General features: G+C 43.4%; 1 protein-coding gene across 7 annotated transcripts; it reads left to right on the top strand.

The window, feature by feature from the left end:
- The first annotated feature begins 49 nt into the window (after window positions 1-49).
- Window positions 50-22,878, top strand: celf3a (cugbp, Elav-like family member 3a). 7 transcript variants are annotated; one of them, XM_046362508.1, is made up of 14 exons: window positions 67-1,233; window positions 1,766-2,038; window positions 2,606-2,688; window positions 16,673-16,721; window positions 17,434-17,559; window positions 17,924-18,003; window positions 18,189-18,332; window positions 18,528-18,663; window positions 18,872-19,012; window positions 19,228-19,287; window positions 19,399-19,503; window positions 19,694-19,837; window positions 20,055-20,203; window positions 22,040-22,878. In XM_046362508.1, the coding sequence occupies exons 2-13, from the start codon at window positions 1,894-1,896 to the stop codon at window positions 20,180-20,182; spliced, it is 1,341 nt and encodes a 446-aa protein (XP_046218464.1). In that variant the 5' UTR covers window positions 67-1,233; window positions 1,766-1,893; the 3' UTR covers window positions 20,183-20,203; window positions 22,040-22,878. The 7 variants fall into 7 exon arrangements, with proteins under 7 accessions (XP_046218461.1, XP_046218460.1, XP_046218459.1 ...); XM_046362506.1 differs by having other exon boundaries at window positions 628-1,233; window positions 17,431-17,559; XM_046362505.1 differs by having other exon boundaries at window positions 50-1,233; window positions 19,228-19,503.
- Window positions 22,879-24,343: the final 1,465 nt, after the last annotated feature.

Genomic DNA, 24,343 nt, shown 5'->3' with positions numbered 1-24,343 from the left:
TGCATGTGCTTAGGGATGGAAGTGGGGACATGATTTAAGGAGGGATGATAGATGGCAAATTTAAGAAAAGGTTTGGGTTGGGTACAATAAATATTGAGGGGAAAAAAGATAACACCACTGGCTATTTAAAACTGGGATAAACCCAGTGGGGGTTTCGGCAAGAGCTCATACAACTATCTGTTTTTCATTGTGAGAAAATCTTGTACTGTACGTGTTTATTTGAAGTGCCATGATTAGGTATGTGCGCATAAGTGAATGATGTCATGTGGGCCTATAAAGTGTAAAGTGGGTGTGTGCAGCAGAACCATTCAAATGACTTATGACATATGTCAAATTTTACAGAGATTTATGTTTTTATTTATTTTTTGTCAATCGAAGTTTCAGTCAGCGACCGCGTCTACAACCATTTCAGCACCGCGGTCAGCTCTCACTACTAGAACAAAAGACAGATTTGCATCCCTTGATGTCAGGCACCGCCAAAAAGTGCATGGCTAAAATGGACGAAAACATGTCAAAACCAAAAATCCCTCTCATAGATTATAAAAGTATCATTTAGTCCAATAAATGTTAAGTATTATGTGATTAAGTAATCAAATTTGTATCATTATGTTGTCTCATTCTGCACAGTCAAAAAAATTAGAATGGAGGAAATGTCGTCTTAAGTAAGACCAGTCCTGGTAGAATTCTTAGACGCTTCCTAACGGCAGACATCACGGCTTGTTACAACCTAAGGGAGCATATAGATCGACAGGGAGGGAGACACCGGTTTACGACGTCAAAGGCAACGGAGTACACAGAGCCAGCCAACGCGGGAGCGAGCGGCAGCAATAGTCTACCATTTCCTGTGTTTGATCATAGGGAGCATTTTATTATAACCACAAACCGCTTGAGAAATCCCAAAGAGGTCATTTTTTTTTCGAAAATCCATTTTTTCTGTGTATTTAGTGGAAAACCGGGTTTGTACACATAACACAAATCAAAACTACGAGATAAAGCATCACACGCTCATGTTTATGGATAAAGGACGTCGTCGCTTGGATTTGTTCGGTGCGCTCTTTTGGGGGTAACTTGTCAAGGCACGGATTCAGAGGGGTCCTACATTAGACAAATTTAATTGAACAGGAGAATAGACAGAAACCGAAAATAAACCCTATTTGACAAGGGACAGAGGAGAACGGGTGATTCTGCTCTCAACTAACTGCGAGACGAAGGAGAGAGGATCAAGGAGGAATAGTAGGTGATGATTTTGTTCTCTTAACGTATGTACAATTATGTTCAATTCATTGTTATCGTCACCCCATCTTGACAAAGGGACCAAACAGGCCATACGTTGACACAACGTGACAGTATAGCCTATGGGTTTAAACAAGCAGTTGAGACCCATAGAGGGTTGAACAAAGGAGTACTTCGATGTCTGTTTATTTACATTAATTTACCCGTGTAAACAACGATGTTAGTCAGAACCTAATAATAGGTTATCAGCTCATCAATTTCCCGATTTATTTATTTTTGGTGCGGGGACTGATTACAAACAATTACAGGGAAAACCATTGCAAGTCATTTAGAATTGCAACATTCCAATATGTTTTGCATGGCTATACCAACCGATGACCGTGATAGCTCCTGCTATTCAAAACATTGAAAGAAAATGAAAGTAGCTATGCATTTGAAGAATAAATGAATAATTTAGACTAGACCTCTTCTTCTCATCTGTTCCTCTTGTCGTTGTGTTCTAAACACCTTCCCTCGCTCTCCTCGTCTCCAGGACCGAGTTGAAACCTTCGCCCGTCATCTCCACATTGTCCGAAGATCTATAGGTCCTCCCCGCTCATTCTGACCACATTTCCAGTGTCCGTCCTCGGTGCGCACATTCCCGCTCCCTACACCGTGTCAATGAAGGAGGCCGACGCAATCAAGCTCTTCATTGGGCAGATACCCCGAAATCTTGAGGAGAAGGACTTGAAACCGATCTTCGAACAGTTCGGGAAAATCTATGAGTTGACAGTGATAAAGGACAAGTACACGGGGATGCACAAAGGTAAGGGGAGAGGAGACAACACTGTATAGGCTAGGCTGTAGGAGCGCACGGAAATACTTAGTTACAATACATAGTCCTGCTGTCAGGGATTAGACGTTGTTTAGGCTATATGACTGAGCATATTTAGGCTACGAGACCTATGTAACAGGTGCATGGCCACTGGCAGTTAATTCCTTTCTGGCCAGCAGTAAATGTGTTTCATCAGTGCACCTTCCAGCTTGTCTTTGTGGTTGTACCAGCTGAAGCAATGGTTACATCTCAAATGACACCCTATTCTGTATGTAGTGTACTACTTTTGACAAGGGCCCACAGGGCTCTGGTTAAAGTAGTGCTCTATATCGGGAATGGGTGTCATTGTAGAAAATGTAACTTCTCCCGTCCATAGGCTTAGTAGCCTATATTCATTTATTTTCTACAACAGAATATTAAAAGTAACAGTGCAACCTGCTGCATTTTCTCTCTGCCCATTTGTTGCATCACGGTAAACTAATACATTCCACTTATAGACCTAGTGTTATGCACCGATCTTTGTTTAATGGTATAATAAACCCTCAATCCTCCCACCAGGCTGTGCCTTCCTGACATACTGCGAACGAGAGTCTGCCCTCAAGGCCCAGAATGCACTGCACGAGCAGAAGACGCTACCAGGGGTGAGTGCTCTCTCTGACGTTCAACAGTACACACTGGCCGAGTCCCAAATGGCATCCTGTTCCCTATGTAGTGCACTATTGGCTAGAGCCGTATGGGCCCTGGTCAAAATTAGTGCACTAGTACTACGTAGGAAAATCGGGTCCCATTTGGGACGCAACCATTCCCATGAGCACAAGGCGGAACAAGTGGCAGTCTACCTCACTGCACTACACACACACACACACACACACACACAGACACAACAGTGTGCCACAGAAAAAAATAACTCACTCTGACATGTGAGCTCCACTTCCCTTTGAGTTGATTTGCCCAAGAGGAAGGTCAGGGGCAGCTTTCCTATATTTCCCTGTACATGGCGCATCCAGTCAGCGTCTTAGTCATCATCCTACGTCTTGGTGGGTTGGGAGTGACAGCTTAGGGGCATGCCGGAGTTACTTTGCCCTCTCTCGCGTCCCGCACATTCGAAATCAAAGTTAGAGCAGCTTGTTTAGCATAACCAGGCAGCAGGTGTGCTGCCAAGTGACATTTATGGAGCAGAATGTGACATGACAGGCGCTCTCTCTCGGCAGTCTCTATAGAAACAGACGAGTATTGCGTTCCGAATGCCATTGCCTCCAGTGCCTTCAGAAAGTATTCATACCCCTTGACATAATCCACATTTTGTTGTTACCCATCTAGACACAATATCCCATAATGACAGTGAAAACATGTTTAACATTTATTTTTTAACAAATTTATTGAAAATGAAATACAGATCTAATTTATATACAGTACCAGTCAAAAGTTGACACATTTGCTCATTCAAGGGTTTTTCTTTATTTTTACTATTTTCTACATTGTAGAATAATAGTGAAGACATAACTATGAAATAACACATGTAGTAACCAAAAAAGTGTTCAACAAATCAAAATATATATATCTTTTTTGAGATTCTTCAAAGTAGCCACCCTTTGCCTTGATGACAGCTTTGCACACTCTTGGCATTCTCTCAACCAGCTTCATGAGGTAGTCACCTGGAAAGCATGTAAATTAACAGGTGGGCCTTGTTAAACGTTAATTTCTGGAATTTATTTCCTTAATGCGTTTGAGTCAATCAATTGTATTGTGACAAGGTAGGGGTGGTATACAGAAGATTTGGTAAAAGAACAAGTCCATATTATGGCAAGAACAGCTCAAATAAGCAAGGAGAAACAACTGTCCATTACTTTAAGACATGACGGTCAGTCAATCCAGAAAATAAATTCTTCAGAGTTCAAGTAACAGACACAACTCAACATCAACTGATCAGAGGAGACTGCATGAATCAGGCCTTCATGGAAACCACTACTGCAGGACACCAATAAGAAGAGACTTGCTTGGGCCAAGAAACACGAGCAATAGACCAGTGGAAATCTGTCTTTTGGTCCGATGAGTCCAGATTTGACATTTTTTGTTCCAAACGCTGTGTCTTGTGAGATGCAGAGAAGGTGAACGGATGATCTCCGCATGTGTGGTTCCCACCGTGAAGCATGGAGGATGTGGTGTGGGGGTGCTTTGCTGATGGGACTGTCTGTTATTTATTTAGAATTCAAGGCACACTTAATCTGCATGGCAACCACAGCATTCTACAACGATACGCCATCCCTTATGGTTTGGGTTTAGTGGGACTACCATTTGTTTTTCAACAGGACAATGACCCAAAACACACCTCCAGGCTGTGTAAGGGCTATTTGACCAAGAAGGAGAGTGATGGTGCTGCATCAGATGACCTGGCCTCCACAATCACCCGACCTCAACCCAATTGAAATGGTTTGGGATGAGTCGGACCGCAGAGTGAAGGAGAAGCAGCCAACAAATGCTCAGCATATGTGGGAACTCCATCAAGACTGTTGGAAAAGCATTCCCTCAGAAGCTGGTTGAGAGAATGCCAAGAGTGTGCAAAGCTGTCATCAAGGCAAAGGGTGGCTACTTTGAAGAATCTCAAATATAAAATATATTTTACAGTTAACACTTTTTTGGGTTTCTACATGATTCCATATGTGTTATTCAATAGTTTTGTTCTCTTCACTATTATTCTACAATGTAAAAAATAAAAAACCCTTGAAATGAGTAGGTGTGTCCAAACTTTTGACTGGTTCTGTAAATATTCACACCCCTGAGTCAATACTTTGCAGAAGTACCTTTGGCGGTGATTACAGCTTTGAGTCGTCCTGGGTGTGTCTGTATCAGCTTTGTCATCCTCGGTGTGTCTGTATCAGCTTTGCACATCTGGATTTGGGGATTTTCTCCCATTCTTTCTTGCAGATTTTCTCAAGCTCTGTTATGTTTAGATGAGGAGCGGCGGTGAAAAGCAATCTTCAAGCCTTTCCACGGATTTTCAATGGGATTGGCTGGGCCACTCAAGGACTTGAATATTATTGTTCTGAAGCCATTCCAGCGTTGCTTTGGCTGTATGCTTGGGGTCATTGTCCTGTTAGAATGCAAATCTTCCCCCCTAGTCTAAGGTCGTTTGCTCTCTGAAGCGGGTTCTTATCAAGGATTTGCCTGTATTTGGCTCCATTCATTGTTCCTTCTATCCTTAGTCTCCCAGTCCCTGCTGCTGAAGAGCATCCCCATAGCATGATGCTGCCGCCACCATACTTTACAGCAGGGATGGTGTTAGATGGGTGATAAGCTCTGCATGGTTTTCACCAGACATAATGCTTTGCATTCAGACCAGAGAGTTAAATGTGTGTCTCATCGGACCACAGAATCATTTGCCTTATGTCTTTTATGTGCCTTTTGGTAAACTCCAGGTGTGCTGTCATGTTCCTTTTTCTAAGGAGTGGCGTCCATTTGGCCAATCTACCATAAAGCCCAGGTTGGTAAAAGTGCTGTAGAGACTGTCCTTCTGGCAGGCTCTCCCATCTCAGCCAATGAACTCTGTAGTTCTGTCAGTGGTTATTGGGTTCTTGGTCACCTCCCAGACCAAGGTCCTTCTTGCTCGGTTGCTCAGTTTGGTTGGACGGCCAGCTCTAGGCAGTCTGGTAAGTTCAATATTTTTTTCATTTCCCAATGATTGACACCACTTTGCTCTTAGAAACACTCAAACCCTGTATAAATTGTTTTATACCCTTCCCCAGATATATGCCTTATCACAATATATCTCGGAGCTCTATGGATAGTTCCTTGGACTCTATATGGTATAGTTTCTACTCTGACATGCACTGTCAACTGTGGAACCTTATCTAGACAGGTGTTCTTTTTCTAAATCATGTCCAAACAATTGAATTGGACACATGTGGACTCCAAGTTGTACTGACATCTCAAGGAGATTGGATGCACCTAAGTTCAATTTGGAGTGTCATAGCAAAGGGGTATGAATACTTATTTAAATGAGTGATTTCTGTATTTAATTTTAAATAAATGAGCTAACATTTCTAAAAACATGTTTTCTCTCTGTCATAGATGGGTGAGGACCTATTTAATCCATTTTGAATTCAGGCTGTAAAGCAAAAAAATGTGTCAAGGATTATGAATACTTCCTGTAGGTACTGTATGTACTGCACTACTTTTGACCAGGGCCCATAGGGTTCTGGTCAAAAGTAGTGCACTATGCAGGGAATAGGGGCCACCATTTGGGACTCTAAATAGGCTATATGCAACACAGCTAGGAATTATTATTGGACAAACCTGCTTTCCTCCTCCACTCACCTCGCCTCCTCTCAATATCTCCCTCTTCTTTTTATTGAGGTTTACTGAGTTGTATTCTTTTGTTGGGTTTTATTACCAGTATTCCCATTTTAAGATGGTAGTGGGCCAAATCAAAGTTTTATTTGTCATTCGCCCAGGACACAGCGTAGTGTACTCAGTACAATGAAATGCTTACTCGCAAGCTGAGACAGTGAGGGGCATTTGGGAGCCAGAGAGGTAGAGTTAGCACTAGCAGCAATATACTGTAAATCCTATTATTAGCATGACAGTAGTCTGGCCTTCCTGACCTCTCAGAGAGGATCAGCAGGCAGGTTCCCCGTCGTTAAACCCCGTCTCCCCCGTCCATCTCCCCAGTGACTCGCTTCCCAGACCTTCTCACCTAAGCCATGTACAACCGTCCAAGAACAACCTCCCCCTCGTGTCCCCCATCCCAACCCCCGCAATGATGAAAACCACCTTATTAGCTAGACACTGACTACCCCACCCCCACCCCCGGACAAGTAGTATCCCCACCCCCACTACCAGCTGTGGTGTAATCGTTATCTAATAGCACCTGCACTGCCAGAGAATAATTAACTTCACCATCCCCTTGTCAGGGACGCTATAAAGGAAAAAACATGAAAGTAATTGTAAGACACGAATACACCAATGTGCTTCTGAATACAGAAAGCTGAAGCATGTCATTATCTCTCTCCTTGTGCGTTTATATTCAACATCCCTCTGTCTGTAGTGAGCTATAAGCAGCCTGGAAAGGGTGGGAAAAATGTCAGTGCTTTTAATTGTCCTCACAATACACAACTACGGCCAAAAAGTAGATGTAAATAGGAGTAAGGGGGTGGGGTGAACATATGGTCTGATCTGAGTGGCACCTGGCCTTGTGTTTAATTTCAGGTGAGAGACACTCCGTCTCACCGACATGGAGGCAGAGGATAGTGTCAAAAGGAGAATCTGCTGGTCTCTCTCTCTCTCTCTCTCTCTCTCCTCCCGTCTTGTACTCATGTCCTCCTGTCTCCTCTGTTTCTCCATCTCCCCGCTGCGATCTCTCGCTGTCTGAATTCTGTTTTGTTGCCATCCCAGTGTGTCTGGTCAACTTCACTGGTACAGCGGCTGGAGACGGATAAACATGACCCTACAGACACGACATGGACCGACTCACAAATTGAATATGACCTATATATCCCCTTTCCTTGATTCCCCTTTATCTACATTTTGGATCTAGATTGTATGTGCTTTCGCAATAGTCATCCCCACTGGTAAGGGTCAAATGCTTGTTTCAGTGCTTTGTTATGATAATGTTTCACTGAAATCAGAACCGGACATTGCCCTTCATTAGCAAGAAATAACCAGGTGACGATGGATTTAGTGAAGTCTGCTTGTGAATGATATTCCAATATTTTAGGACTAATTTTGAATAATGAACTGTACGTACACTTCATTTTTTTTGGTGTGCAGATTGCTGGGGCATGTCTCCAGAGATGGAATGAGACTACGTGTGACTGTGTGTGTCTTGTGGGGGAGGGGGAGGGCAGGTGTTCAGACTGACATGGTTAGCTGAAGGGGGGATGGACTGTGTGTGCTCGGGAAGAAAACATCCAGAGATGTGGACTGGAGATGTTGACGTCTTCATAAAGGAAATAACAACGTACACACTGCTCTTGTCAGTATCAATAGTTTATTTAGCTTCGTCAGAGCTTCTTTTCTTCTTTTTTTAAAGATCTTCATAAAGAATAGATGCTCTCCCTAAAAAATGTTTTTTTTAACGTCTGACTAAGCTTGACATTTTACTCAGCCATGAGTCAGACACATTATTTTGCGAATAGTCTGAAAATGAATGAATTTATGACTAACAATTGAGCATACACACTGTGTGTGTCTATTATATACATACATACATACATACATACATACATACATACATACATACATACATACATACATACATACATACATACATACATACATACATACATACATACATACATACATACATACATACATACATACATACATACATACATACATACATACATACATACATACATACATACAGTGGGGCAAAAAAGTATTTAGTCAGCCACCAATTGTGACGATCTCCCACTTAAAAAGATGAGAGGCCTGTAATTTTCATCATAGGTACACTTCAACTATGACAGACAAAATGAGAAAAAAAATCCAGAAAATCACATTGTGTGATTTTTTTAAAATGAATTTATTTGCAAATTATGGTGGAAAATAAGTATTTGGTCAAAAACAAAAGTTTATCTCAATACTTTGTTATATACCCTTTGTTGGCAATGACAGAGGTCAAATGTTTTCTGTAAGTCTTCACAAGGTTTTCACACACTGTTGCTGGTATTTTGGCCCATTCCTCCATGCAGATCTCCTCTAGAGCAGTGATGTTTTGGGGCTGTTGCTGGGCAACACGGACTTTCAACTCCCTCCAAAGATTTTCTATGGGGTTGATATCTGGAGACTGGCGAGGCCACTCCAGGACCTTGAAATGCTTCTTACGAAGCCACTCCTTCGTTGCCCGGGCGGTGTGTTTGGGATCATTATCATGCTGAAAGATCCAGCCACATTTCATCTTCAATGCCCTTGCTGAGGTTTTCACTCAAAATCTCACGATACATGGCCCCATTCATTCTTTCCTTTACACGGATCAGTCGTCCTGGTCTCTTTGCAGAAAAACAGCCCCAAAGCATGATGTTTCCACCCCCATGCTTCACAGTAGGTATGGGGTTCTTTGGATGCAACTCAGCATTCTTTGTCCTCCAACCACGACGAGTTGAGGTTTTACCAAAAAGTTCCATTTTGGTTTCATCTGACCATATGACATTCTCCCAATATTCTTCTGGATCATCCAAATGCTCTCTAGCAAACTTCAGACGGGCCTGGACATGTACTGGAGGGGGACACGTCTGGCACTGCAGGATTTGAGTCCTTGGCGGCGAAGTGTGTTACTGATGGTAGGCTTTGTTACTTTGGTCCCAGCTCTCTGCAGGTCATTCACTAGGTCCCCCCGTGTGGTTCTGGGATTTTTGCTCACCATTCTTGTGATTATTTTGACCCCACGGGGTGAGATCTTGCGTGGAGCCCCAGATCGAGGGAGATTATCAGTGGTCTTGTATGTCTTCCATTTCCTAATAATTGCTCCCACAGTTGATTTCTTCAAACCAAGCTGCTTACTCATTGCAGTCTTCCCAGCCTGGTGCAGGTCTACAATTTTGTTACTGGTGTCCTTTGACAGCTCTTTGGTCTTGGCCATAGTGGAGTTTGGAGTGTGACTATTTGAGGTTGTGGACAGGTGTCTTTTATACTGATAAGATCAAACAGGTGCCATTAATACAGGTAACGAGTGGAGGACAGAGGAGCCTCTTAAAGAAGTTACAGGTCTGTGAGAGCCAGAAATCTTGCTTGTTTGTAGGTGAAATACATACATACATGCATACATACTGCTCAAAAAAATAAAGGGAACACTTAAAAAACACAATGTAACTCCAAGTCAATCACACTTCTGTGAAATCAAACTGTCCACTTAGGAAGCAACACTGATTGACAAATTTCACATGCTGTTGTGCAAATGGGATAGACAAAAGGTGGAAATTATAGGCAATTAGCAAGACACTCCCAATAAAGGAGTGGTTCTGCAGGTGGGGACCACAGACCACTTCTCAGTTCCTATGCTTCCTGGCTGATGTTTTGGTCACTTTTGAATGCTGGCGGTGCTTTCACTCTAGTGGTAGCATGAGACGGAGTCTACAACCCACACAAGTGGCTCAGGTAGTGCAGCTCATCCAGGATGGTACATCAATGCGAGCTGTGGCAAGAAGGTTTGCTGTGTCCAGAGCATGGAGGCGCTACCAGGAGACAGGCCAGTACATCAGGAGACGTGGAGGAGGCCGTAGGAGGGCAACAACCCAGCAGCAGGACCGCTACCTCCGCCTTTGTGCAAGGAGGAGCACTGCCAGAGCCCTGCAAAATGACCTCCAGCAGGCCACGAATGTGCATGTGTCTGCTCAAACGGTCAGAAACAGACTCCATGAGGGTGGTATGAGGGCCCGATGTCCACAGGTGGGGGTTGTGCTTACAGCCCAACACCATGCAGGACGTTTGGCATTTGCCAGAGAATACCAAGATTGGCAAATTTGCCACTGGCGCCCTGTGCTCTTCACAGATGAATGCAGGTTCACACGGTGCACGTGACAGAGTCTGGAAACGCCGTGGAGAACGTTCTTCTGCCTGCGACATTCTCCAGCATGACCGGTTTGGCAGTGGGTCAGTCATGGTGTGGGGTGGCATTTCTTTGGGGGGCCACACAGCCCTCCATGTGCTCGCCAGAGGTAGCCTGACTGCCATTAGGTACCGAGATGAGATCCTCAGACCCCTCGTGAGACCATATGCTGGTGCGGTTGGCCCTGGGTTCCTCCTAATGCAAGACAATGCTCGACCTCATGTGGCTGGAGTGTGTCAACAGTTCCTGCAAGAGGAAGGCATTGATGCTATGGACTGGCCCACCCATTCCTCAGACCTGAATCCAGTTGAGCACATCTTGGACATCATGTCTCGCTCCATCCACCAACGCCAAGTTGCACCACAGACTGTCCAGGAGTTGGCAGATGCTTTAGTCCAGGTCTGGGAGGAGATCTGCCACCTCATCAGGAGCATGCCCACGTGTTGTAGGGAGGTCATACAGGCACGTGGAGGCCACACACACTCCTGAGCCTCATTTTGGCTTGTTTTAAGGACATTACATCAAAGTTGGATCAGCCTGTAGTGTGGTTTTCCACTTTAATTTTGAGTGTGACTCCAAATCCAGACCTCCATGGGTTGATAAATTTGATTTCCATTGATCATTTTTGTGTGATTTTGTTGTCAGCACATTCAACTATGTAAAGAAAAAAGTATTTCATAAGAATATTTCATTCATTCAGATCTAGGATGTGTTATTTTAGTGTTCCCTTTATTTTTTTGAGCAGTATGCATGCATGCATACATGCATACATACATACGTACATGCATACATACGTATGTACGTAGAGTTGAAGTCGAAAGTTTACATACAGCTTAGCCAAATACATTTAAACTCAATTTTCCCAATTGCTGACATTTAATCCTTGTTCAAAATCCCCGTCAATTCGGATCACCACATTATTTAAAAAATGTGAAATGTCAGAATAATAGTAGAGAGAATTATTTATTTATTTCATCACTTTCCCAGTGGGTCAGAAGTTTACATACAGTCAATTAGTATTTGGTCATTGCCTTTAAATTGTTTAACTTGGGTCAAATGTTTCGGGTAGCCTTCCACAAGCTTCCCACAATAAGTTGGGTGAATTTTGGCCCATTCTTCCTGACAGAGCTGCTGTAACTGAGTCAGGTTTGTAGGCCTCCTTGCTCGCACACTTTTTTTCAGTTCTGCCCACAAATGTTCTATAGGATTGAGGTCAGGGCTTTGTGATGGCCACTCAAATACCATGACTTTGTTGTCCTTAAGTCATTTTGCCACAACTTTGGAAGTATGCTTGAGGTCATTTCTCCAAAAAGTATGATCTTTGTCCCCATGTGCAGTTGCAAACCATAGTTTGGCTTTTTATTGGCGGTTTTGGAGAAGTGGCTTCTTCCTTGCTGGGCGGCCTTTCAGGTTATGTCGATATAGGACTCGTTTTACTGTGAATATAGATACTTTTGTATCAGCATCTTCACAAGGTCCTTTGCTGTTGTTCTGGGATTGATTTGCACTTTTCGCACCAAAGTACGTTCATCTCTAGGAGACAGAATGCGTCTCCTTCCTGAGCGGTATGATGGCTGCGTGGTCCCATGGTGTTTATACTTGTGTATTATTGTTTGTACAGATGAACGTGGTACCTTCAGGCGTTTGGAAATTGCTCTCAAGGATGAACCTTGGAGGTCTACAAGTTTTTTTTCTGAGGTCTTGGCTAATTTCTTTTGATTTTCCCATGGTGTCAAGCAAAGAGGCACTGAGCTTGGAGGTAGGCCTTGAAATACATCCACAGTTACACCGCCAATTGACTCAAATGATGTCAATTAGCCTACCAGAAGCTTCTAAAGCCATGCCATCATTTTCTGGAATTTTCCAAGCTTTTTAAAGGCACAGTCAACTTAGTGTATGTAAACTTCTGACCCACTGGAATTGTGATACGGTGAAATAATCTGTTTGTAAACAATTGTTGGAAAAATTACTTGTCATACACAAAGTAGATGTCCTAAACCCGACTCGCCAAACTATAGTTTATAGTGTGTAAGCATTAAAAGCAGTGAGTAGTCTGACCAGGGATGATTATTATAACGAGTGCATATCTGAGCACACTTATCTGATTGATCTATTAAAGTGTGTGTGTACATTTGCATATGTATGCATATAATTACGGGCTGATATCAATGTGTGCAAGCCAAGGGATAGTACAGATGTCATGCACACTGTAGAAAGACTCAACAGCTGTCACTTGGGGAGACTGTAGGGATGAATGTAGAATAGATTCAATTTGCGAGGAGGGTAAATGGGTGTGAATTGAAGAGAAATTGGATGAATGGTGGGGAGGAGGGTGGGGGATGGGGTAAGAAATTAATGAAAGTTTGACATGAGCAGCGGGTGGGGGGTGGGTCAGTGGGGGTTGTGGGACGAGGGTGCATTGAGGCAGTACGTTTATCAGCTTAAATACAGACATCTGTTACAGAGAACGATGGTGTTTTGTCGGGGGGTGGGGGGTACGAGTGTGTGTGCGTGTATGTGGAGTTGAAAGGGGCTCTTATGACAACTCCTCAGGCTCTGTGAACTCAGGCGCACAGAGCAGAGCCAGCGTTTAATCTGATGGACATGCATCTATATATATATCGCACTTAGGTGGAATTAAACTGACTAAACCTAAAAATAAAAAAAAACTAGGACGCAGCTCTATGAAAACAAGTCCAGCTCCCACAATTGTAGTTTTTTACCCCTGTGCAATATGGACAAACATAACATATGGTTAACATATACTTCCAACATTATGCACAGAGAAAATGGTTGACGATTCAGAATCAACTCGCCTCTGACTGTACAGTACCTACTTCCGTATATATCTCTACTTTTAGAGATCTACTCTGTGTCTTCGGACGAAGAAAAGCAACGAGGTTGTATTTCAATGTATGACCCCACCCTAGAGAGCGCTGAATGTGTAAACAGGCCGAGCATGACCAGCAGTGACATACTGAAGACAGGCTTGCTCATTGATTACAGATTGTTGACGTGTGTGTGTGTGTGTGTGCGCGTAGGGAGATTTCCCATCTGTGTTTGCGATTGTACCTTTTTTTCTGTGCCTGCCTTTTTTGCTTTGTTTATCTCTTTGTGTGCCTGAGTGTTTTTCTATGTCAGATTTCTTTCTCTTTGTTTGCATCTGCGAATAGAGATATAGCCTTATGTCTCCACCTGTGTGTTTTCTGTGCTCTGTAATTATCTCTGTACATGTTCTGTGTACATCTGTGTTCTGGTGTATGTGTCTGATGGGGGGGGGGGGTTGATTATAGTCGCAGGTCTCGTTGCCAGGAGACGGTGGGGACGAGGGATGCCAGGTTGCTAGGTAACCGGCGCGATGCAATGACCGGCGCTGTGTGATGGAGCGGAGGGAGGCGAAAGGGAAAATTGTCTTTGTGCCCCCCCCCCCTTCCCTCACTCCCACCCTCCCTGTACACACTCTTGAGAGAGACGGAGATGGTCTCCGCTGATATATTTACCTTTCAGTCACTGCTTTTCGGGCAGACTGGCAGAATGGACTTGAATTAGAGAGAAATGTGTAACCCTCTTCACTGCAGCCTGTTTGGGGCTTATTGATACAGTGAGCGAGTGGAGGGTACAGAGATTATCAGCTGTCCTCTGGTTTGGAAGAGGGCAAGAGAGGAGAGAAATGTGATGAAGAATGTGATTAACAGGGATATACACACCCTGTCTCTGCTATCATCTCCCAGCCCACATTCACGCTCCTCTATAAATATGAGCGTGTGTGTGTGTGTGTGCGCATTGAGGGGATGTGGTCAGGTGTGGGGGAGGGGTCTTGCTGTGATTTGGTTGGATGATCTATGGATTTAATATCTCATACTGTAATCCTAGCGAAATCCCTTTTGGCATCACAGGGGGAAAAATTAACTGTGTGTGTGCTCACATCAATGTAGGCAAGAGTGTTTATACATAGGAGGCTGCCATGAACAGACGGTGCATGTGTCTACAGACTGCATGTGTGGACATTTGTGTTTGTGCCACTGTGTTTGTAGAGTTTGAGAAATAATCATAAGGTCACTGTAGCTTTCGATTTAAAAAAAACGGGAACATGAACATTGAGAGATAAAATGGGTCACAGATACGGCCGGTTTGGCCTTTTGGCTGTATTTTATCTGTGCTGTTTTTTTTTTTTTAATGAGCCTGTTGATTTGCAGAGAAAATGTAGAAGAGGAAAAGTATGAAGTGGCTCAGCTCGCACAGTGGAATAGGTGGAGACATTTTCTTGGTCCCCACAGTATCTGCCCTTGTGGCAGCAGTTAAATGCAACAGGCACCATCCCATGTCCCCTTGTCCCTAAAATTCCAGTTCTCCCCCAAGCATCCTTTCTCCCTCGCGACATACACTTCCTAATAATCCCAATGTCTCTCAACCTAGTACCACCCTTTAGTCATTCGTTTTTTCCCCTTCTCCTACGCGCGTTGTTCGGGGCAACCTTGTTTACCTGCTGTGGATATCGTCGCAAGGGTGTCATGGTGACCGCAATGCGAGGTGGAGACGTTGTCAGAGGAGCAGGGCTGGTTGCCGTGCCGATGTCGAGTGCCACTGCCTCGATGGCCTCCCCCCTGATCCAAGCCTTGCTCTTGTATACTCTTAATTCCTGTCTCTTGTGCCATCTGCTCTGCTTCTACTCTCCTTATCGTAACCGTGGTAGCACTCAAGTCATAGATTGACTAACCTAGCGTTTATATGAAGTACTCTGTTTTATTCAGGCTGTTGTAATATCCTGAAATTCGATTTGAGATGGGTTTATACAAACAATCTATCAAACAATTGTTGCGTCATGAGGTTGTCATTGAAGTCCAAGTGTTGGCTAAGACGTGATATTTTGGCTTTGTGTGTTTTATTACAGTCATCTTTAACCCGATGCAAATTAAATTAACTCATTTAGCAGGTGACTTTATCCAAGGTGACTTTGTCGAACATTTTGAGGCGTGTAGAAAAACATCACCTCTGAGAAGAAAATTCTATTCTATTTACTGACTTCCGGAAACATTCACCACGTTCACATGCGTTTGAATTACCGCTTTCATTCCTTCCCGGTAAACAGATGCTTCTCAATCCACACGGTCATCGAATTCATTGTCGTAATCAATGGCTCATTCTCCATCAGAAAACACCAGGCCTGCTGGTGATGGTGTTTGTGCATGCAGGTGGCAAGGGCCCGGCCAGCACTGATCAATACTGTCGCCCAGTGACTGATCACAACTGATCAATCAGAGACTGGGATCAGTGACTAGCTCAAATGTCACCAGCTCCATAATTAAGACCTTCATTAAGCCAGCGGTAACACACTGTCACTCTGCCCTGCTCCTTTCTGCTCGCCAATCCCTTTCCTCTCTGCACCCTCCACCCGCTCTCCTTCTCACTGCATCACCAAACATTTGAGAGTCATTTTTGCGGATTGGGTTTTGATGACGTGTGAAAGGTGGTCTGTTTCTTACTTTGTTTTGGTTGCGCTCTCCTCATTCTGGTCTGATTCTGATTTCTATCCATTCCTCTACAGCTCCTTCCCCCTCTCGCTCTGCTCAGAATCTTTCACCATTCTAATCCAGCATGCTTTGGTAATCCAGATTAGCTGGCGAGCATTCTTAATCTTATCACTTGCCCAATCCCGCGTGGGTGTGTGCTTTTCCTGTTTTTTTTGTGTTAATGCCTGATAGGAGAGAAGAAACGATAGAGGACAGGATTAGATAAGGGTGTTTGAGAGACGAGAGGGAGGGGGACAAGAAAAGTGAATGAGATCTTGAACAGTATCACTGACAGACTCTGGGAGGGAATATAATTGATAGGGAATGAGAGGAGAGGAGAAGGAGAGCAGTAAACCAGGAGGGTGATGGGTCGAGGCAGGGCTTCATCAGAAGCCCAGGGAGTGGCCAGCTCACATTCCAGCTCTTTTTCTTGTGTTCTACTTACATATGCACAATATGCATGTATGTACAGTACATATGCAACTAAACAAGCATCTGCTTAATTATGGATGTGCCTTGGGTTAAGAGCAATTTACTTACTGACCATGTAATGTGGGCTTTCAATTTCAGATGAACCGGCCCATTCAAGTGAAGCCAGCAGACAGCGAGGGCAGAGGGGGTAAGAGACATCCGTCCATAGCAACACCTGTTCAAACAACACCTCTCAAACACCTGTCTAACATATTACCCTTTTGAAACAACACTCTGTCTCAAACAAACTGCAATGTCTCAAGACAAAAGCCTGAAACAGCTTCCCGACCAGCTTCAACAAAAATAGCCACTCGTCACTGCTGCTGAGCAACTCCTGCTTCTAAACCATACCTATAGAAAAATGAGTAACTCAAGAATGCTACTACTTTAATATTTGAGTGCCTGACTAGAGAAAGTAATTATAATAAGGATTTCAACCAACTGCGTATTTCATTATGTCACCGAGCATACAGAACAGTGGATGACGAAGGAGCATTCCAGTCACAGCCAGATCGTGCTCTTTTATGCAGCACGATTCCTTGATACTGCACTCTGGTGGCCTTTTCTGTATATAGCAGGGTTATAGCACAATAGTCACAGGCATCAACATACTGCATGTTGTAACACCCTACATGAATGCCTAACAATTTAGCTGATCGATTAACACACATTGGGTTTATGAAGCACTGTAAAACAATTAAATCATTCAATTATAATCATTCAATTTTGCCTCTGCCTGTTCTTGCCCTCCCCCCCAACCAACCACTCTCTCTGCCCCCTCCCTTCCCCCATCACTCTATGTCCAAATTCCTTTCTCTGCGTTCCTATCTTGGCCCCTCACCTCATCTTCCCCTTAGAAGACAGGAAGCTGTTTGTGGGCATGCTGGGGAAGCAGCAGTCTGACCCGGACGTGAGGAAGATGTTTGAGGAGTTTGGGAACATTGAAGAGTGCACCGTGCTCCGCGGCCCTGACGGCACTAGCAAAGGTAGCTCACACCATTACTGACCGCTGCAGCATTTAGCCTTACATCGACGCCGCCACGTCAACAGCACTAATATTACCATTAAGGTCAGGAATCGGTCACATCAAAACTCGTGGCACTGCATAGATGCTTGATTTTCTGTGTTGTATGAGGCATGACTGATGATGCAATATGTTTTATAGATCATAGGTAATGATGCGGAAACGCAGTTTATGGGTTGTGATTGATGACGTAGTGAATGTTTTGTGGACCACGGTTCATGACGTGGCTATAACTGATGAAGTGCCGATTGTGAGATGCACGTTGTAGGCCGTAGCCGTGTCACACGAGGGGAGGCCAGGGTTTGACGATGTGTCATGTTTTGTAGGCTGTGCCTTTGTGAAGTACCAGAACAATGCAGAGGCTGCGGCAGCCATCAGCACTCTGCATGGGAGCCGCACTCTACCGGTCAGTCAGTCACTCTCACACACACACACACACCCTCCAAAGAAGTCATTTAGACATAGAGACTGTAGTTTATAGGAGTGGAGACAATGTATGCTCCTCAGTCCTTGTGTTAACAGTGATGTAGGTAATTTGGTACAGTGACGTGTGTAATTTTCACCGTGTAATGTCCCCCTTTCTCCCCGCAGGGAGCCTCTTCCAGCCTGGTGGTGAAGTTTGCCGACTCTGAGAAGGAACGAGGGATAAGGCGCATGCAGCAGGTGGCATCCCAGCTGGGGGTCATCAGTCCCATGACCTTACACCTCGGGGCTTACAATGCCTACACACAAGCAGTGAGTACTAGTAGTACTGAACCCCAAGCATAATACTCAAGCCAACACACTGGTGGTGAATGGCTACACCCCAAAATGGCACCCGATATTTCTTATACGGGTCATAAGTAGTGCACTACTATAGGGGATAGGGTGCCATTTGGGATGTGATCCTGACGGTGAATGAGACGCCTTCGCTTTTTTTCTTCTTTGTAGCTGGTGCAGCAGCAGGCTCTGGTGGCCCAGTCGGCGTACTTGTCTCCTGTGTCCACCATCACCATGCAGCAGTTGGCTGCCCTCAACCCGAGCAGCCTCATTGCCACGCCCATCGCATCACTCACTACCTCCTCAGGTACTTAATAACAAGCTGCCGTCCTCTGCCACTTTTACATCCCCTCCCACGGGATTCTCTGCTTGGCTCAGTTTCTCTCTTTATATATACGTTTCGTTTCTCTAAGTCTTGGCCCCATTTAGTCTGCTTTTGGTTCCATTTTATTGCATTTGTTCCTGCGTTTTGTTTAACCGTGTCTGCCTGTCCCCTGAACGGTCGTCCTGTGCAGGTACCAGCACTCCGCCCACCATGGCAGCCACACCGGTGCCTGCTCTGCCTCCACCACTCAGCTACCCTCCAGTCCCAGCTCCACCCAATGGACAGTCAGTGTCTGAAACCCTGTACACCAATGGAGTTCATTCTTACCAAGGTATCTCACTTACTCTGACTTTGCTTCCATCAGAGTATCATTATGAAAATGTAAGCAAATGAACCTTATCTAGCATGTTTGTTTGTTTACTAAGGGTGTAAGCTGTTGCACGGCACCAAATGCCATTTAGAGCATGTAGCACCCGCCAAAAAAGCATGTTTGTATAGCAGTTGATAAATCGGGCTGTTGTTTTTCTTTGATTTTCTCTCTCTCAGCTCAAACTCCAGTTTTGGATTCTCTTCAGCAAGCATACGCTGGGATGCAGCACTACACAGGTGGGACAGTAGTGAGTCCATTTGAGTCCTTAAAATTTCCTGGAGGGAATTTTAGGTTTGAAATGCCCTCTCAACAGTCCTTAATGTTTACTTATGCAAACACACCCACAGCAACCTACCCTTCTGCCTATGGAATGGTGGGGCAGCCATTCCCACACCAACACACAATGGTTGCACAGCAACATCAGCAGCCTCAGCAACTGCAGCAACGAGAAGGTGATTTCTACCTACTTGTCCACCCTTCTATGCATTCTCTCGTTTTGACTATGTTCAATGTTGGTTCCCCCACAGAGTGAGACAGTCTAAAATCACTACCTCATCCTGATCATCTCAAGTCACGTTAGAACCCCTCAGGGAGCCTTGATGGTCTAACCTTCCACTGTCTTCTTCTTCTTCTTCTTCTCAGGGCCTGAGGGGTGTAACATCTTCATCTATCACCTGCCTCAGGAGTTCACTGACTCTGAGATGCTGCAAATGTTCATCCCCTTCGGCAACGTCATCTCAGCAAAGGTCTTTGTTGACCGTGCCACCAATCAGAGCAAGTGCTTTGGTGAGTGACGACGACAACGGATGTGTCCCAAATGGCACCCCATACCGTAGGCGGTGCACTACTTTTGACCGGGGCCCATAGGGAATAGTGTGCCACATTGAGAGCATAGTAAATTATGAGGAGGAGGCAGTGCTGGGAAGGATTATACTCCCTTCCCGTAGTTTAATACTTTCACAGAATTGGCCATAAGGTTTTGCTTCTGTTTGCTTCTCTTCAGGTTTTGTGAGTTTTGACAACCCGTCCAGTGCTCAGACGGCAATTCAGGCCATGAATGGTTTCCAGATTGGCATGAAGAGGCTCAAGGTGCAGCTCAAGAGGCCCAAGGATGCCAACCGACCCTACTAAATGAGCAAGGGAGATGAGAAGGTGAGCAAGGGGGGGGATGAGAATGAGGCGTGAGATGGAGGGTCAGGGGGACTGACAGGCAGTGAGAAACTGTGAAAGGTAGGTTATGGGATCATTTGTTAAAATTTTGTGGAAGCTCAGTATTAAAATAATGACTTATCAACTGGGATAAAATAAGTGGACCAGATCCACACATGAGTAAGGTGACAGTCTACTAAAAGCAGTAATTGTTTAAAACATTACATTTAGACACAATCATAGGACTACTTGGTTTGTTGAGATAAGGCCATACCAATGCCGTGACAAATGGATTGACAACATGTTTCATTATTCAAAAGCAGATTTAATATAGTCCAGACAAAATGTTTCATTAACAAGTGTTGTATGATTAGGTTGAAGACAATAACTATTATACGTCATTAATTTATTTTTTACTTTTTATTTATTGTTTTTGTGCTGTGTCATATGTCATTTTCCTGAGAAAAAAAACATCATACCACACTCAAGACTGTCCTGTCCATACATATATCGTGGAGACTACGTCGCTATGGTTGCCTAGCAACCGCTAAAAAAAACCTTCCTCTCACAGCGTTGTAAGTTAATTGGCCTGTGTTGGTTGCTGTGGCGATATTGCCTGTGATGGTTGCCATTTAGCTATTTTATTTTTGGCCGTTGCCTTTATTCACCATGCTCAACTGCATGGCGAGTTGCTGTGGCGACCATGAATTGTGTTTGGTGCGTTGTGAGTTTCCTCTATTATTTTGTCCTGTTTTTATCCTTACAAACACTGATAAATTACTGTCACTGTACCTCAGATTTTGTAAGCAATTGATTATCATGACAGGCTATTATATTTTTTTGCAATATATCTATTTCATTGCACAGAGCAATATTAAGCATTAACCGTAAATCAAACATGTATCTAAATATTTTCTTTGGATTTTGTTTTTTGATTCGTTTCCTTTTTGTTGTTTGTCATGATTATCATTCTTACATATCCCCCATGTTTAGTTGGTCGCTGTTTTAGTTTTGGTGAGTGCAGGGTTTTTGTGCAGTCGTAATTGAATCCAAGTGACTTAGTGCCTGAACTTTGTTTGTTTTTGGTATGACTGATTGTGACCTACAGTGCAAGTTAGTGACATAATGATGCTATGTGCGTGTGCGGATCCACACGAAGTACTTGTGTGTATTAATTCATAAATAAAGTAGTGTGTGTGTAGTTGTGTGTGTACCACGTGAGATACCGTTCATGTGGGGGTTTGGGTAAAACTGTATGGTTGTCGTTGTGACATGTCACATGTGCTGCTGACTGAGGAACAGCATTAATCTGTAGGAATTCTGGGTTATTTCGATTTTCCAATCAAACGTAAAGCCATAGGCTACGGTCTCACGAGGAACCTTTGATTTAACAGCTTTAGAAATAAAATCGAAAAAGGTTCTCTTATCTCTGAAAATGATTTCAGAAGAATTTTGAATCTCCTTTGACTCAATTGTTTGGTCAATGCGATGTAACATTAGACTCGAGTATTACGAAGAGATACAAAAACCACACTGCCCAGAATTCCTCTTGTGCATGTTTTGACATTTATTTGCCTGCCAAAACAATACAAATATTTAAGAAATGCACACCAATGCAGCAGTATGGTTGTCACTGTATGAGTTGCATGGACACTAGGCGTGCTTGTGTAGTTATCAATGAAGACATCCATGTGATATGTGTAACCAACGTGTTTGCAGATGTTTTTCCCATACTTCCAAAGACTGTCAACATACTCCATATATATGCTCATCTAAACGATTTTAATATTTGTGTTTCTTTGTATTCATCCTCTCTTTCTGTCTCTCTCTCTTCCCCAGGGAAGATATAAGAGTTCTATCAAGAAACTGCTTGGGACGTTCCAGCCTTTTTGGTTGTTTCGCCAACCGTATAGCACAGGGAGCAACAACACTTCTCAGAAAAATATGATAAATATATGTATCTGCAACAATAACAAAAAAATCTGTAACGACAAAATAACAAACGTGTGGTGGGTGGTTGAGTACAGATACCATTCCACAGCTGGATTCAGTCATATTATGTACAAACTGTATTGTCAGCTACAAGGTCTACATGAAAAAGCATATCACTTATTCTACTGAACAGGGTTTTACTGTATAGTGTGGTTTGTGGTCCATAACGTAAGGGGGGAAGGGCAATGTCTAGGGTTGAAGAAGTGGGATGGTAACCTTTATCGGGGGGAAAAAATCATATTCTGTATGATTACCATTGGTCGATTTGGTATGTAGATTTAGTTTATTATTTAAAAGTAAATGATAGAAGGGGTAAGTAAACAGGAAGAAAATCTACTTCTTCTCACTGTACATATCTTTGTTTTAAATGGAGTCAAATAATGAAAATGTGTTATTCTAACCACTACTACTGGTATTGGCATAATGGTGGGAGGGAAGGTAATTGGGTGGAATTTTTGTATCTACATTTTTTACATTTAATTTATTTGTTAATGGCGATTTTCTTTTCTTTTTTTTCTTCATTTTATTTTAGAAAATAGATTCCTGTGGTCTACAAGACTATGGATAAACTTATTGTAGAATGTTTAATTACATAAATGTAATTATCAAAAAATCATTGTTTGATTATTTATTCCCTACAATTGCTGTTTTAAAACATGTCTTTAAGAAAAAATAAAGTAAAATTTAGAAAATGATGTGTCCGTATGTGGATATGCATTGATGTGCAACAGAGAGCAGTGGGTTTTTAAATACATACCCCCAAATATATTTTTTCCTGGCTTTCACTCTACTGTAGGAAACTACACTGTTAGTAAATATCTGAAGCCTGCTTGTCATATGAAAGCATAACCAATCAACCCCACATTTCTTTTTTTTTTTTTACCTGGTCAGAGAAAGTCATTAAAGTTGTTAAGTTTATGTCCCATCCTTTCATCCTGATGTTACCAGGTTCTGACCACTAGATCGTGCTGTTCCTGCTATAATGTAATTTATTTAAAGCTCAATGTTATAGGGATAGTTCACTCAAATTCCGAAATTACACTGGTTTCCTTACCCTGTATACAGACAGCTACCAATGCTTTGGTTTCAGATGCTAACATTGAGTAGTAACATTGAGTATCACAATCCATTTTTACAGTGCCTTCGGAAAGTATTCAGACCCCTTGACTTTTTCCAAATTTTGTTATGTTACAGCCTTATTCTAAAATGTATTCAATTGAATTGGGGGGGGGGGGGGGACAACCTACACACGATATCACAATGACAAAGCAAAAACAGATTTTAGAAATGTTTGCTAATTTTAATTTAAAAAAAAAGATATTCCATTTACATAAGTATTCAGACCCTTTACTCAGTACTTTGTTGAAGCACCTTTGGCAGCGATTACAGCATCAAGTCTTCTTGGGTATGACGCTACAAGCTTGGCACATCTGTATTTGGGGAGTTTCTCCCATTCTTCTCAGGAGATCCTCTCACACTCTGCCAGGTTGGATGGTGCAGCAACTCGCCCAGCTATTTTCAGGTATCTCCAGAGATGTTCGATCGGGTTCAAGTCCAGGCTCTGGCTGAGCTACTCAAGGGCATTTAGAGACATGTTCCCGAAGCCACTCCTGTGTTTTCTTGGCTGTGTGCTTAGGGTCGTTGTCCTGTTGGAAAGTGAACCTTCGCCCCAGTCCGAGATCCTGAACGATCTGGAGCAGGCTTTCATCAAGGATCTCTCTTTGTACTTTGCTCTTTTCATTTTTGCCTCAATCCTGATTTGTCTCCCAGTCCCTGCCACTGAAAAACATCCCCACAGCATGATGCTGCCACCACCATGCTTTACATTTACATTTACATTTAAGTCATTTAGCAGACGCTCTTATCCAGAGCGACTTACAAATTGGTGCATTCACCTTATGACATCCAGTGGGACAGTCACTTACAATAGTGCATCTAAAACTTAGGGGGGGTGGGGTGAGAGGGATTACTTAACCTATCCTAGGTATTCCTTAAAGAGGTGGGGTTTCAGGTGTCTCCGGAAGGTGGTGATTGACTCCGCTGTCCTGGCGTCGTGAGGGAGTTTGTTCCACCATTGGGGGGCCAGGGCAGCGAACAGTTTTGACTGGGCTGAGCGGGAGCTGTACTTCCTCAGTGGTAGGGAGGCGAGCA

The sequence above is a fragment of the Oncorhynchus gorbuscha genome, linkage group LG09, assembly GCF_021184085.1.
Source record: "Oncorhynchus gorbuscha isolate QuinsamMale2020 ecotype Even-year linkage group LG09, OgorEven_v1.0, whole genome shotgun sequence".
Lineage (NCBI taxonomy): Eukaryota > Metazoa > Chordata > Actinopteri > Salmoniformes > Salmonidae > Oncorhynchus > Oncorhynchus gorbuscha.
Note: the sequence above shows the minus strand (reverse complement) of the source record. Positions and strands in the feature narration are given on the sequence as shown.

Bases quoted from the DNA above. Each gene is read 5' to 3' on its own strand.
- celf3a (XM_046362504.1), top strand. From the start codon at position 1,894: ATGAAGGAGGCCGACGCAATCAAGCTCTTCATTGGGCAGATACCCCGA. The intron at 16,722-17,430 runs GTAAGAGACATC...TCTTCCCCTTAG, and splicing joins AGACAGCGAGGGCAGAGGGG to AAGACAGGAAGCTGTTTGTG. The intron at 19,838-20,054 runs GTGAGTGACGAC...GCTTCTCTTCAG, and splicing joins CAATCAGAGCAAGTGCTTTG to GTTTTGTGAGTTTTGACAAC.